General features: G+C 43.8%; 1 protein-coding gene and 1 long non-coding RNA gene across 2 annotated transcripts; both read right to left on the bottom strand.

Annotated features, from left to right (window-relative positions):
• Nucleotides 1-1,608: 1,608 nt before the first annotated feature.
• Nucleotides 1,609-4,894, bottom strand: LOC123140967 (uncharacterized). Its single transcript, XM_044560222.1, has 2 exons — nt 3,667-4,894; nt 1,609-2,889 (listed from the first exon to the last, which is right to left on the bottom strand). Exon 1 carries the CDS (start codon nt 4,821-4,823, stop codon nt 3,939-3,941), a length of 885 nt encoding a protein of 294 aa, XP_044416157.1. The 5' UTR covers nt 4,824-4,894; the 3' UTR covers nt 1,609-2,889; nt 3,667-3,938.
• A 2,549-nt stretch (nt 4,895-7,443) lies between these two features.
• On the bottom strand, nt 7,444-10,100 carry LOC123143362 (uncharacterized). The gene is made up of 3 exons (XR_006470813.1): nt 9,724-10,100; nt 9,571-9,594; nt 7,444-8,778 (listed from the first exon to the last, which is right to left on the bottom strand). It is a non-coding gene; the product is annotated as an uncharacterized lncRNA (long non-coding RNA).
• Nucleotides 10,101-14,975: the final 4,875 nt, after the last annotated feature.

Below are 14,975 nucleotides of genomic sequence, written 5' to 3'. Positions count from 1 at the left end.
TTAGGGATTGTAAGAGATCTTATATTGTATATATGTAGCTAGTAGTGTCGGACCAGACAAACTATATTATAGGCCAATGGTAACATAAATATAACCGACATTAGGTGATGTAGTCATGTAGGTGCTGATATGGACTTCTTAGATTGCCACTTGCGATGCTTTTGATTGTAGTATGAGTGATGAACGCTTACGTGGATTATGTATGATGTGCTATTTTTAACCCTGCATTATTTCTCTATCTTTTTTTCCTCTATCTTTGTAGATGAAGTGGTATGCGGTGTACAGAGGTAGATGTCGAGGAGTCTATGATTCATGATCTGAATGCAGTGAACAAGTGATTTACTATGAAGGCAGCTCCCACGACTCGTTCAATAGCAGAGAGAAGGCAGAGTATCATTACAATCAGTATGTGCTTAAGCAGAAGAGAAAATCTGAATTAGTGGGTTCAGTGGATGGGTTGACTGGATGTGCTAGCCAGAAACGGTTTATCGGGTTTAGTGGATGGAAGAACTTGATAATTCTTCTTCAGTTTGTGATAATTATGGTGTTGCTTTTATCTTGTGGTCGCACGTAGAAATGCATTGACCACTTTATTGTTTAGTAAGTAGGCATTTGTACTAAAGAGCTACCAGCTTGTGATCTCAAAAGAAGTTCGTGTGAACTATTTTATGTAATGGTTATGTGAGTTTGTTGTTAGGCATTGAGACTTGAAATGCTTGTTTGTGTATTGTATATAAATTTTTGCGGCAGGGATCAGGGAATCCAGACAACTTTTTACTGCTTTCCCCTTGATCCCTGCCGCAAAAATTTATATACAATACACAAACAATCATTTCAAGTCTCAATGCCTAACAACAAACTCACATAACCATTACATAAAATAGTTCACACGAAGTTCTTTTGAGATCACAAGCTGGTAGCTCTTTAGTACAAATGCCTACCTATTAAACAATAAAGTGGTCAATGCAGTTCTACGTGTGACCACAAGATAAAAGCAACACCACAATTATCACAAACTGAAGAACAATTACCAGTTCTTCCATCCACTAAACCCGATAAGCCGTTTCTGGCTAGCACATCCAGTCAACCCATCCACTGAACCCACTAATTCATATTTTCTCTTCTGCTTAAGCACATACTGATTGTAATGATACTCTACCTTCTATCTGCTATTGAACGAGTCGTGGGAGCTGCCTTCATAGTAAATCACTTGTTCATTGCATTCAGACCATGAATCTTAGACTCCTGGACATCTACCTCTGTACACCGCATACCACTTCATCTACAAAGATAGAGAAAAAAGGTAGAGAAATAATGCAAGGTTAAAAACAGCACATCATACATAATCCACGTAAGCGTTCATCACTCATACTACAATCAAAAGCATCGCAAGTGGCAATCCCTACATGACTACATCACTGAAATAGTAGCATTTGTGGTAACTGAAATAGTAGCATTTCAGTGATGAACGCTTACCACAAATGCTACCGAAATAGAAACTACATATCATCACTCCTACCACATGAATCATCTCAGAATCATTGGACAAAACCGACATTATAAACAGAGAACATCAATAAGACGACAGTCAATTTGTAGTGGCACACCTTTCAAGTTCTATTGTTAATGTTGACACATTGAGAACTTCCTTGCTCTGATCTAAGTAGATGCTACATGATCAGTGACCTTAGGGGCAAATACTGAACAACATGCCTTATTAGATAATTTTCATGACGAGCATAAGACTATGAGGGACTCATGGGAAGATATATTGACACTACCTTAAAAACAGAAGTCATACTTTTAAATCTGCACAACATAAATAAAAAAAACTTTAACCATCACTTTTGATGATAATATGATATCAAAAGCTAAAAGGTGGAAATTTGTTGAAAGCAGTGTTCATGATGAATCTAGCCATGTGACTTTTTATGTGTTCAGCAAAAAATATTAAGCATTTGATGATAATATGATATCAAAAGCTAAAAGGTGGAAATTTGTTGAAAGCAGTGTTCATGATGAATCTAGCCATGTGACTTTTTATGTGTTCAGCAAAAAATATTAAGCATTTGTGATAACTGAAATAGAAGAAATCAGAACTGCACAGAAACTATTGCAACTTCTAGTTTGGACCAGACAAACTATATTATAGGCCAATGGTCAAATGACCAATTACATAAGCGAGATTAGACTGACGAAGTGATACATCTTGAGAAAATATTTAAGCACGCCTGCTAAGAATAGCACAATTGTCCATAACAAATTGTTAATTGCAAGCAAAACATAGATAATAGTATAAGGTCTAATGCGGATATGCTCTTCAAGTATTGCAATCTAAAATGTAGCAACTAGTAAGACCGAAAAATATCAACGAAGCACAATAAAGGGAAATATTTTATTCTGCTACTACTTAGCATGACATCATTCTCATCTATGAGCAACCAAGGACATACAAATAGAGAATGAGGAAGGGTCCCACGTCATCAGTCATCTGAGAAGCTAGAGGGAGAAACGCCAGTACCAGTAGTAGTAAATGGGAGGAGTCCTAAGGAGTGTGAAGGGAATGGAAAGCTACTGAGAAAGGGATGATGAGGCAAGGCATACAAAAGAGATCCATAGCTGCCATGAGAGTGTGACGGGAGGTAGCCAGGTGAGCAATGGCTTAGCAAAGGGTCATATAGAAAATCTTGGAATCCTCTGTTTTTCATTTGGTACTTGAGAAAAACTATTAAAAAGTAAAACAACATCATTTACAACGAAAGTTTAATTTCAGCTACCTCAAACATGCAGAAGATAAGCTTACCGGATCAAGCAATACATCGTAATAGCATAGGCAGACATCTTATGCGTTGTGCAAAAGTTCAGCTCCATCATGTTCACCACCAACGGCTGTTTATAAAAGGATAAAAGGTCAAACAATCAGTGAGATTAACAAAGAATTGGCAAATCTTGGTGTTAACTGTTTTATTTGTATGGATATTCATATACTAAATTGATAGAGACTAATTGATAGAAACTGAGACAATATGCTACATAGTCGATAAGAACAACATTGCTACATAATTTGACGAAGAAGATACCCCACCCCTCTGCTTCAATCACAGAAATCACAATATAGTAGAACAATGACAACTGAAAAAAAGTTTGGTTCAGCTTTTCCATCCTTTAGGTGTCCATGAAGGACCCTCTGTCTCTTACTTCTCGAGTGACCTCCATCGGCACTCTTTAACTCCAGGTTGGGTTTGCCAAAGCGCAACGTTGCGGGACGCGTCCGGGAAATCATCTTGCTTTGTGAGCATTCAACTTATAACTGGCACAACTAGTTGCTAAATGTGTAGGACAGGAAGCTTGAACCTGGCTACATAAGAATTGACGACAAGCTAAACTAGATGCTGCTAACAAATGATTTTCCAGCTCTGAAGCATATATTACATAAAATTATCCGGCCTTGTATGTGTAGAGGATGCCTCCACTGAAGCGTTGACACAAAGCATCGTAGATTAATATCTCTATGTTAAAGAGATCATCAAGCAGAAAAATAAATAATTCAGGGAATACCACTAAAAATAGTTAGCTTACTAAAGGATGTGAACAACATTTTACATCAACCAATTACCGAAAACTAACTTGATTTCATTATACCCACATTGGAAAGCATGCTATTACCTGCAGTATAGACACTTTCTAATGGATGACAATGCAATGTTGTTTCACTTCTTGTTCGAGATAGTCTTTTGAACCGCAATGGCTGAAGCTGGACCGTAAAGAGGCCCATCAATGTCCCCACGAACACCATATTATTTTCCTCAGCAAACCCTAGTATTCTTATCTTGTCATCCTGCTCATCATCATCATACTCACCTGGAATCGGGGGAGGATTCGGGTGAAGTAGTTTATCCAGTTCAATTGTTCTTCCCAGCCGCCACGAAGCAACACCATCACAATCGAGTCTTTCTCTCCCACAACTGTGCGGTGAATTCCGACAAATTGAGGAAACCCAGACCACCACTATCTGCCCTTATGACCATGAAGTAATATTCACACACATAGTCCGGCTCCTGTATCACAGCTAGGCTCTGCTTCTCAAGATCATATTCAAGGATACTTCTTGAACAAAAACCAGTGAGAGTCCAGTAAAGGGAGTTGCCAACCAGAACAGCGGGCTTGGTAGATATATGGGTGCCAAATAAGCTCCGGCTAGGCCCGAATGGAATGGGTGTTGAGATGCCGTTACCCCACACGCCGGTCTCCGACGAGTAAACACAGACGAGCGCTTCTTGTCCATCTTCTATGCCGTGGTTGCGTGTTGCTACAAAGACCACCTGGAAGTGTCTGACGTCTCCGGCGGCACGAAGCACGGCACCGTTGATCTCTAACGGCGCGGGAACGTCGACGCGGTGCTGGTCGCCAGTGACAGGGTCCCACACAATGAACTGGCGCCGCGTCTCGTCGAAGATGAGTACGAGACCATGGCGGCAGTTGAGGAGACTGAAGCTGCTGACATCACCCCACGGCAAGGAGAAGCGTCCGCGCGGGACACGATCGGGGGCCATGAGAGTAGGCGCGAAGGAGGTTTTGCGAAATCCTGTGTTGAAGAAACCGAGGAGGGGAGGGTTGCGACGGTGGTGGACGCAGAAGCGGCGGAGGAAGGACGAGACGAGGGAGAGGAAGCCTGGGTCGGAGACGAGGGAGCGCCAGCGCTTGTAGACGAGCGAGGCGCGGGAGAGGAAGGACGGCTGCGGTGGGAGGCGGAGGAGGATCTCGGAAAGCAAATCGTCGTTGTCCAGCGGCGCAGCCCTCGGCGAGCGGCGGCTGCTGGCCATCTCGCAACTCGTCGCCCTCGTACGTAGATTTTTTCTTTTCTGAGTCTAGCCCTCGTACGTAGATGCGCCCGGGATCGGGACCCCTAATTGGCGACCTACGTGCCAGGGATCGGGACCCCTATTTGGCGATATTAGATGGGCTGGCCCAACTCCACCTGGTTCGTTTCTCTGTCTATGGTTTGTACGTTTTCGCGTTGCTGATTCTTTTTTTCTAGAGTTCGTATATGTTTCCACGTTGATGACTCTTGCCACCATAAAAATCACTTCCCCCCAAAACTGTTTCTCTGCTGATTCTTGCTTTTTGATGGGTTTCAAAAATTGTTCGTCCAACTCAAAAATTGTTCATGGAGTTCAAAAAATGTTCACGGAATTAAAATTATGTTCAACAGTTACAAAATTAGTTCATGAAGCTCAGATAATGTTCAAGAAATTCACAAAATGTTCATGTAATTCAGATAATGTTCACGAGTTTCAAAAACTGTCCATGGATTTATAAAAAATGTTCATCAGTTTTCAAAAAATATTCGTGAGTTTCAAAAATCGTTCATGTAATTTGAATAATTTTCAAGTGTTTCAATATTTTGTTCTTTAAACTGGAAAAACGAACATCAAATTTAAATAACTCTCATGAGTTTCTAAAAATGCTCGTCCAAACTCAAAAAATATTCACGAAAAAATTCAAAAAAGTGTTGACGAGTCCCAAAAAATGTTCATCCAACGAAAAAATTGTTCATGAATTCAAAAACAATTAATGAGTTTAAATAATGTCATGAGTTTCAAAATTCTGTTAATAAAACTAGGAAAATGTTCATAAAATTTTCATGATTTTCGTGAGTTTCAAAAAATGTTCGTCCAAACTCAAAAAAATGTTCATAAAATTCAATAAATGCTCACGAGTTTCAAAAAGTGTTCGTCTAACTCAAAAAGTGTTCATCGAATTCAAAAATTGTTCAATGGTTTCAAAATTTTGTTCATAAAACCGGAAAATATGTTCATGAAATTTTAATAATGTTCATGAGTTAAAAAAAATGTTCGTCCAAACACATAAACTGGTCATGCCTTCACGGCGTTCAAAGAAATGTTCGTGGAATTCAAAAAATGTTCATGAGGTTCAAAAAATGTTCACCAAATTCAAATAGTGTTCATGAGTTTCAAAAATGTCATGGAATTTGAATAAATGTTAATGAGTTTCAAAATCTGCTCATAAAATTGGAAATTTGTTCATGAAATTCAAATATTGTTCATGAGTTTCAAAAGGTGTTCGTCCAGACTAAAAATATGTTCACCAAATTCAGAAAAATGTTCACGAGTTTCAACAAAATGCTCATGAGTTTCAAAAGGTGTTCACAATTTTCGAAAAATGTTCATCCAACTCAAAAATTGTTAATGGAATTCAAATAATGTTCATGAGTTTAAAAAAATCGTAAAAGTTGGAAAATGGTCATGGGATATAAATAATGTGCATGAGTTTCTAAAAAATGGTCATGGGATTTAAATAATGTCATGAGTTTCAAAATTTTGTTCATAAAACTAGGAAAATGTTCATGAAATTTTCATGAGTTTCAAAAAATGTTCGTCCAAACTAAAAAAAAATGTTCATAAAATTTAATAAATGTTCACGAGTTTCAAAAAGTGCTCGTCCAACTGGAATTCAAAGATTGTTCAATAGTTTGAAAATTGTGTTTATAAAACAGGAAAATATGTTCATGAAATTTTAATAATGTTCATGAGTTAAGAAAAGGTTTGTCCAAACACAAAAAGTGGGTCCATTTCAAATGACCCGGGAACGGCGAGGCGGTGCTGGTCGCCACTGACAGGGTCCCACACAATGAACTGGCGATGTCTCTTGTCAGAGATGAGTACGAGACCATGGCGGTAGTTGAGGAGACTAAAGCGGCTTACATCACCCCACGGCAAGGAGAAGCGTCTGTAGGGGACACGATCAGGGGCCATGAGAGTAGGCATGAAGGAAGTGTCATGAAATCCTGTGTTGAAGAAACCGAGGAGGGGAGGTTTGCGGTGGTGGTGGACGCGAATGTGTTGGAAGAAGCCGGGGTCGGAGACAAGGCAGCGCCAGCACTTGCAGACGAGCGACGCGCGGGGGAGGGAGGCGGGCTGCGGTGGGAGGCGGAGGAGGATCTCAAAGAGCAAGTCGTCATTGTCCAGCGGCGCCGCCCTCGGCGAGCGGCGACGGCAGCTGGCGATCTCACAACTCATCACCCTTGTAGGTAGAATTTTTTAGACATTCCCTCGTAGGTAGATGCACCCCCCTCCTCAAGCCTCATTTGGCTGCAACAGGGAGCAAACCCAAGGCAGCAAAACCCCAACCGGGGGATTTCCGTGCTAGGTGGGATCCCCCCTCCCACCACGGGGGTTATGACCCTGCCATTTGGTAACAGGTGGGCCGGGGGAAACTGAATCGTTCTATCCTTCGAATCACACAGCAGGTAACTTTTTTTATTAGTAAAACATTTGAAAACAGGCTAATTCCACATGTAATTCCCAAAAAGTCTAAACAAAAGGCGCAAAATAATTCTGCAAAATATATAGGAATGTCCAAGACATTACAAATAATTCAAGAATTTGGAAATAATCAGAGGACATTAATGAACTTGCAAACTGATAAATAATAATATATTGAGAATATCAACTCGACACGCTTTTGACAAAATCATCTAGAGGTGCATTGCTTATAGGAAGCTATACAGAACAAGCAACCAAATCTTCCTCCTCTCATGCCGCCATTACAAATAACATCATTGTTCAACAGGTTCTGAGTTTTAGAACAATGAAGCCAATGCCCATAGGAACAAATAGATTTTAGCTACTAGCTTGTCCTGGACCTTTACACCGGTACAAAAAGTTCTAAATTACCAAAACTCCATGCCATGGACAACCACACTTCTGAAGGTGCAAATTGTAAGGCAATGTTCGGGATATCTCGTCTTCCTCTACTCCACATCAGCTGAGAACAGCAGCTCGATGTTGACTGAATTAGAAGAATTTTTTTTTGGAAGTCAGCAACTGTTTCAAAATACAACAGTTTAGTAAATCTTTCAATACTAGTACGACACGGTTTCATTGCAGTGTTCTCAAGCATAAGTAGATCAGCAACAGATGGCAAGACTAGTGAAAAAAAGGCTCACCATTCTGAGTAGTACTCGTGCGAGAACTTCTTACCCATATCTTACAATTTATTCGGAAGACAAATATGTTGATTCTATGTTGCATTTGAGAACTTGAGTACATGACCATGGTTTATCATATCTGGCCCCTTCTCTACTGGATGTAATTAAAGAAAGGCACACATAGAACTGTAGAAGGTTGATCGAGCATAGAAAAACACAATTAATTTATCCTATCACTCATCCACCTACCAGTTCAATTATCATTTTCAGATAAGAATTGTGAATAGATTAATGTAAGTTAACAAATAAAGCATTATTGGGCAGACATTTTCGCACTATACGCAATGTAGTTTTCTTTATTGCAGAAAGTAAAAGGTATATACTTTATAAAAATAAAGGCAAAGAAAAAAGTATGTGTAATATGTGCAGCAATTCAACAGTCACAGATCCTGCACCAGCATATCATACAATAATGGAATTAGCAACAAGTAGTAACTGCTCAGGCATGAGACTTTGCCTCCACCAGCCGGCTATAAAAAACTGCAAAGCTCCAGATTAGTTTCAACCAAGAACCAACTTCTGCTCAAATCTAATGACTTCCACCAGTAGTAGAAATTTCAGTTCAACCAAGAGCCCTACTCTGCCTAAGCCTTAAAAAACACTTGGGCTAGAAAACAAGCCTTGGAAGATTAAACTTGAAGGTTCACTTGTCCTAAGTGTAATGAGGGAAAATACCTTCACTCCAAACAGGATTACATAGTCTAGAAGCAGTTCGTTCCTTTGCAAGGACAAGACTATCTTGCAACAGAAGAATGACATATCGTCACCTATCAGATTCAGACAAACCACAAATCATTATCCAACAATGTTATTTTTAATTTGGACAATCATTCCATGTTTGCCAACGAAAAATAAATTATGCACATCATCTATATTTTTGAGCTTAAACTATAATGTCAGGGCAACAAATTCCATATGTATATGCTAAAGAAAGAAACAATAATGATTACTGTTTTGAGCTTAGATTATCAGTGCAACAGATTCAGTGACATATTATTCTCCTCTGGTATTAACAGGGAGCAACATTAAAACAATCATTCATAGTTCTAGTCATAAGAATTTGGATTTTATACTCTACTAGAACACAGATGCAAGATCCAGTAGTTCAAGAATCAAGAGTTGAAAGAGCAAACCATGATGCAGATTCTAGGCAATTATATACAGATCAGTATATGAATTTAAACTTTTTGAAATGCTAGGTGTGGAGTGCTTTGTCTGCATGCAAGTGAAATGCATGATTATAGTCTACTACTTGTGATACAACCATGCATTATGATACTGATAATTGTGTCCATACATGCTCCTAATGAATTGATCTGACACTAGCTCTCCAATATGTTTGCCTACTAGTCTGAATTGTGATTTGATTAGATGGCAGCTGCTGAGCGGACTCCAATCATCTCTGAAATAAGTAGAGTACATACCACTGACACTGTTTGTGCACTGCTGCCATTGTATGAAAATCAGTTGTCTTAACCAGTACAGTAATTTCTCTCTCCCACTATTGTTTTTTAATTTCAGAAGAAAGGCATAACACAGGAATGTATGAGATGTATAACCTGTGAGTAAATTTTGCACCCGGCCTGTAAAATTAGTTAAAAGAAGAAGAGAAGTGGTCAGGTTCTTGAATCTGTACATTCAAGCATCAGTGCATGGACGTTGAGTGCATCCACGGGTGAAAAAAAATGAGGTGGAAGAGGAGGGGGGCTAACCTTAGGTCGAAGTAAGTGGAATTTGACCGCGGAACCGTCGCCGTCGCCGTCGCCGGAGGGGACAGGAAATTCGAGGCGGAGGGGAGATCCGGGGAAGGAGCAGCGTAAGGACAACAGACGTCGCGGTCATTGGAGAGACGGAGCGTGGTGGCGGAGCACCGGAGGGAGAGGGGCCGGGCCGTCTCTCCAGTCGCCGGCGGAGAAGATCGGAAGCGAAGCGGTGGATCTTGGTCGCGCTCGCGGTCTCGAGCCGTGGCTTTTCTCCCCGACCCCTAGAGGCGTGGAGCGTTTTCCCAGGGAAACGACGCGGGTCGGGGATGGATACCTCCCCTGTCGCTGTGGATTTCTCCGGTTCGATCTGGCCCGTGCTATCTTCACCCGGGGAATCAGCGGGGATCCCTGCAACCAAACAAGGCCTCAATGTGTCATGATGTGGAGAACCCAAAACTAGGCCCTTGCCATGATTGGTGTTGCGAAAACATGTTGTGGAGTAGCAATAATGAAAGTAGTTATTTATTTATTTTCATTTTGAAAAAAAGGGTGTTATTTTCTCACTTCTATGGATATTACTCTGTCACGGATTTGTTAACACATGCCTTGTAAGTTGATTGTTAACGCAGGCTGGATTTTCTAGCTCTGATCTCAATCGAAGCTACATGATCAGTGATTTAGCACATGCATGCTTATCAAATCATTTGAAATATCATTCTTTTTAGCATATCAGGGGCTCATGCCTCACGGAGTAGAAAACAGAAACATCAGGTTTCTACTTCGGCATATATGTTATATGTTGATAGTACCTTTTTTTGCGGGGATATGTTGATAGTACCTTGGTCCAAAACAGAAGTCAATTTTAAAACAAGTGTACTTCATAAATGACAAAACCTTAACCCCCACTTCTAATGATAATATGGTATGAAATATATAAGTCTGCAATTTGTGTCAAGTTTAGTCGTGTAAATTTGTATCATGTGTTAAATACAAATTATTAAGTATCTATAGTAACTAACTAAGAAGAAACTAGTCGCTGGCTGGAATGCGACAACGGCAAATCTAAGCTCTTGTCGGGATCAGCCACAAGAGTTCATGTCCTTGTCCATGATAAGGTCGTCAATCCTATGGTAGGTTACATATGTGTTTTGTCGGTGTGAATAATCCGGCAAACCCCTCAATAGGGTGCCACGACTAGCCGGAAAGCCTAGTGGGGAAGCAGGAAGTTTACCAGGGTAACCCTACCCCTGCTTGTGTTGTATTGATTTGATGGGGGGTGGGGGCACGGAGTACAAGGTTGACTTATAGGATCGTACGTAGTCGACAAACTGAGAATAATGTGCTTATCGACTAGCCCAGCCCCGGCTAATAAAAGATGTCGAAGGCCTAGGGTTATAGTCCCAGTCGGTTCTAAGATGGTCAGAGACTCCTAGCATCTGATCTCCTTGTCTTGAATGCCAAGTTGCCGGTAAGAGTCTCAGTATGACCCACTACATCCAATCGAATGCCATAAAAAGCATTCCCCTGACCTCCTCTGGTGCTCTCGCGAGCGGCAGGGAGGCTAACCCTACCGCCGCCGCCAGGCCTCCCTCCCCCCTTCTCCCTCCCTCCCCGCTGCTAGAGGGTGCGGCCGGGCGAAGCCCCGCCGCTTCGCCGCCGGCTGCGGCGGGGACGCGTTGTCTCCTCGTGTGGGGGCCCTGGCACAGGCCGAGGCATCTTCGTCGGGACGTTGCGCTTCGCGACGGGCGTGGCAGCACAGCAACAAACCGGTGTGCGCAGCGCCGGGGTCTGGTCGACAGTGTGATCGGCGTCGTTGTGGAGGTGCGGCCCTCGCCAGCTATGGCGGCTGCAGTAGTCGTCCAGATCTGGCTTCAGGGGTTGCAGGCCGGGGGCAGCTCCCCCTGCCGTGGCCTTCTGCCGGCAGGGGTGGCGGCGTGATAGCTAGTGGGCTCCCTCTTCCTCCTATCAACCTCCTAGGTGGGGCAAGGGGGCGCAGTGATGGGTGCTCGGTGAGACCGGACAGATCCACCTGGATCTGGCTCTAGTCGCTGGCGGGCTGTTCGGGGTGATGGTTGAGGCAACGCCGGCGTGTTGGCGGCGGCGGTGGCTACGTGGGGTGAGCTGCGAGGGCGTGGTGTCGGCTCATGGTGGCGTGGGCAGGTCAGATGCGGCGGCGGCTGGCATGTTCCGGCGTCGGCTGGCGGGTAGGCGGCTTGTGTTGGCCTTCGATTCCTCCCCTCGTCGTCTAGACGCTACTTTTGTCGAAGGGTTGGCCATCTTCCAGCTGCGGTCCACCGCTCGTCTTGGGCCCGGTGCCGCTGGACTGAGCTTGTCTCGCGCCCAGCAGCATGACTGCCCTTGGTGCTCGGCAGCAGGACTGAGCTCGTCTCTCGCCCGACAGCAGGACCGAGCTTGTCTCGCGCCCGGTGCCGCTTGACGGGGCGATGGAGGCCAGTTTGGCCGGCGTATTGGGTCTCGGCACTGGGGACAACCCAGGGGTGCGAAAGGAGTCCTTTCCGCTTGTGTCTTTGGGCGGGGTAGTGACGAATCTCGGGTGAGGTGGTGTCAAGGTCTTGGATGCCGGGGCGGTAACCCTGGTGGTGGGTCCGCGGTGCTCATGGGCAGAGCCCGTTGCTTGGTGATGCCCGGTTGCCACGGCCCTGTGGGCGGCGTGGTAGCCAGGGTGTGGCGTTCGGTGGCGGTGAATGGTGGCCGGGGTGAAAACCTGCTCTATCTTCAAACGGGCCGGCAGCGGTGAAGCTCGTTCCATTCTTGAAGGCATCGCCGCGGCTCTCATTGCCCATTGTGTTGCTTCAGGGAAAACTCTGATGCTCGGATCGGGCGGTGGCGGTGCTCCGGTGTCGTTCCCTTCCTGAAGGCGCCGCCTTGAAGCCCACGGTTCGTCGTATGCGGCTTCACCTCTTCGCGTAGTGCTAGGGATGGTGTTGTTGCGCTCAGCGCCTATGTATCCTGCCTTGCGTGTGTGTGCATTATGCGGGCGGGCGTTTGTACCGGGTGTTGTTGATCGTTGCTTTATATATAAAGCAGGGCGAAAGCCTTTTTCGATCAAACTCATCTGAAAATAGTGGTGGCCATGAGCAACAGTCTGACTTCGCCAGATTCTTTGTTTCGTATGCAGTAGCACTAAACAGAAGTGAGATAAAAAGATATGGCGACTACATCAATAAATCAGTGGCTCATATTCACAGGTTGCTAGCTTCTCAAGATGCTCAATTTGAATTCAGAAATACTCATTCTTGTATTGATTACCATGTCAGCAAGCATATCCATGATTTGTCAGTGGCCGACCCCTTCAGAGTTCAGACAGCCATAGACAGGGCCGATGACTGAAGATTGCACCGTCTTGTGCTCATTTTGGAAATGGGGTTGATGCAAAAAGAGTTCATTGCTGAAAATGCTCTAATGTTCAGGGACAAAAAGAGATTACTGCCCAAAGTTGTAACTTGAATGGAGCTGGTAACACCATCCGCCGAAATCTCCTTTGAACCTGCACAGTTGTGTCTTTCTTCTGCCGGAGCTGGTCTAGAACTAGAAACACATGCTTCCGACGGAAACTTGGCTGTCTATTCAGTTATTATGTACAGAAGTATGAAAAGTTCCGTTGCTGATTAGATTTCTTTGCATACACATAGCATCTGTATGATGCTTAGGAAAGCTCAACCTGTAGGCTAGAAGCAGCCGCTATTTTTCTGTGTCTGTTACCGTGTTCAAGTTTGACTAGTGATCCTGGACAGCTCGGGGGAGAGAAGGGCTGAAAGCTGCAACATTCAACATGTCTCTGCCTGCAGCCGAAACATGCTTAGGATGCCTACTAGCTAGTGGATCTGTCAATGTGTCTTTGCCTGCAGCTGAAATGAAACTGATTGCATCCTTGTACACATTTGCAAGTGATTTTTCTAACATCGCCGTTTTGGGCTGATGGCCTGAAAATAGTACGTGTTGGCTTTTTGCCACGAATCCCGGTGTAACACTGCTTCTTAACTTGTTTTCTGCATTACTGCCAGAAGTAGTATTCCTAAACATCGTTGTAGGCAGGTTTTTTATGCGTCCTTATAACAGTGCATGCATGGGTTATCCTAGATTCTGAAGTAAAAGAGGGTTGAGATCCTGAACAGAAGTAAGCAGTTTTTGATGGAATGAACGACTGTTTGTTGGTGGACATGTATATATCTTTCCCATGGACATGAGAGAATCAACGGAAAATTTGCGACTTGTTGTGGAGCTTTGATGAATTAGTAGCACAAGAGAAAACGTTTCCAGGCCACATCATTAAGGGTGTCAACTTCTTCCTCCAAGAATATAGTGTCGTGACTGCGGATCTAATTTTCATGCTCACATCATTAAGGGTGTTGTCCCAGAAGTGAGATTTTCAAGCCAGATCGATCTCACTAGTTAGGGAGCTGTTTCTCTGCCACATGGCTTCATATCTTTGGAATGTGTCTTATACAGATTGCGTCTGAACGAATTTTGCTCCGTACCAAAAGAGGTCCTTACTGCATGGGCCGGCCTAGGCGGGGATTCCCCTGTGTGAGACGTTTTTTATCACTTGGTGGCACTATTGGATAATATTTTGCGATTTGGGGATAATTTTCGTGACGTGCCACAAGAAGCAATAGCCCCTTTATTATTAGGCATAGAAGAATGTTTATATACATGAGGTCGTTGTTGCAGAGATATGATACACCCGGTGGGAGCGAAACAACTGGCCCCATTGAGAAGCTATACAAGGGAGAAGAGGTTAGCAATTGTCATACGAATAATAGCCACAAACTGGAGAAGGAAAGAACTGAGAGGAGAGGATGGTATAAGCTGCAAGAAGGGCTAACCAAACTGAACATTGACGCAGCCTTCTACACGGATGGACTAAACTGCATGCCTGATGCCATGACGTGGGGAAGCGCCCGCACTAAAAGAAACATCTTGTTGTCGACACATGTCATGACTCATGACTGTGCCCCCAGACCTCACTAGGCAGGCAGCCAAGGAGGTGGGACCACTGGTCAGTGAAGCACGCGTCGAGGCCGGCGCGGAGCCAACTACGGGCGGACCAAGTTGCGGCGGTTAGTTGGCTAGGTTGTGTGTGTGTGTGTGTGTGTGTGTGTGAGAGAGAGAGAGAGAGAGAGAGAGAGAGAGAGAGAGAGAGAGAGAGAGAGAGATCGGTCCGACACATCAAGCATGTGTGTAGAGAATGACCGTGGGGTCCGATTGCATGGTCTTGGTCGAGGCAATGCCCCAGGGGT

This window comes from Triticum aestivum, chromosome 6D (genome assembly GCF_018294505.1).
Source record: "Triticum aestivum cultivar Chinese Spring chromosome 6D, IWGSC CS RefSeq v2.1, whole genome shotgun sequence".
Lineage (NCBI taxonomy): Eukaryota > Viridiplantae > Streptophyta > Magnoliopsida > Poales > Poaceae > Triticum > Triticum aestivum.
Note: the sequence above shows the minus strand (reverse complement) of the source record. Positions and strands in the feature narration are given on the sequence as shown.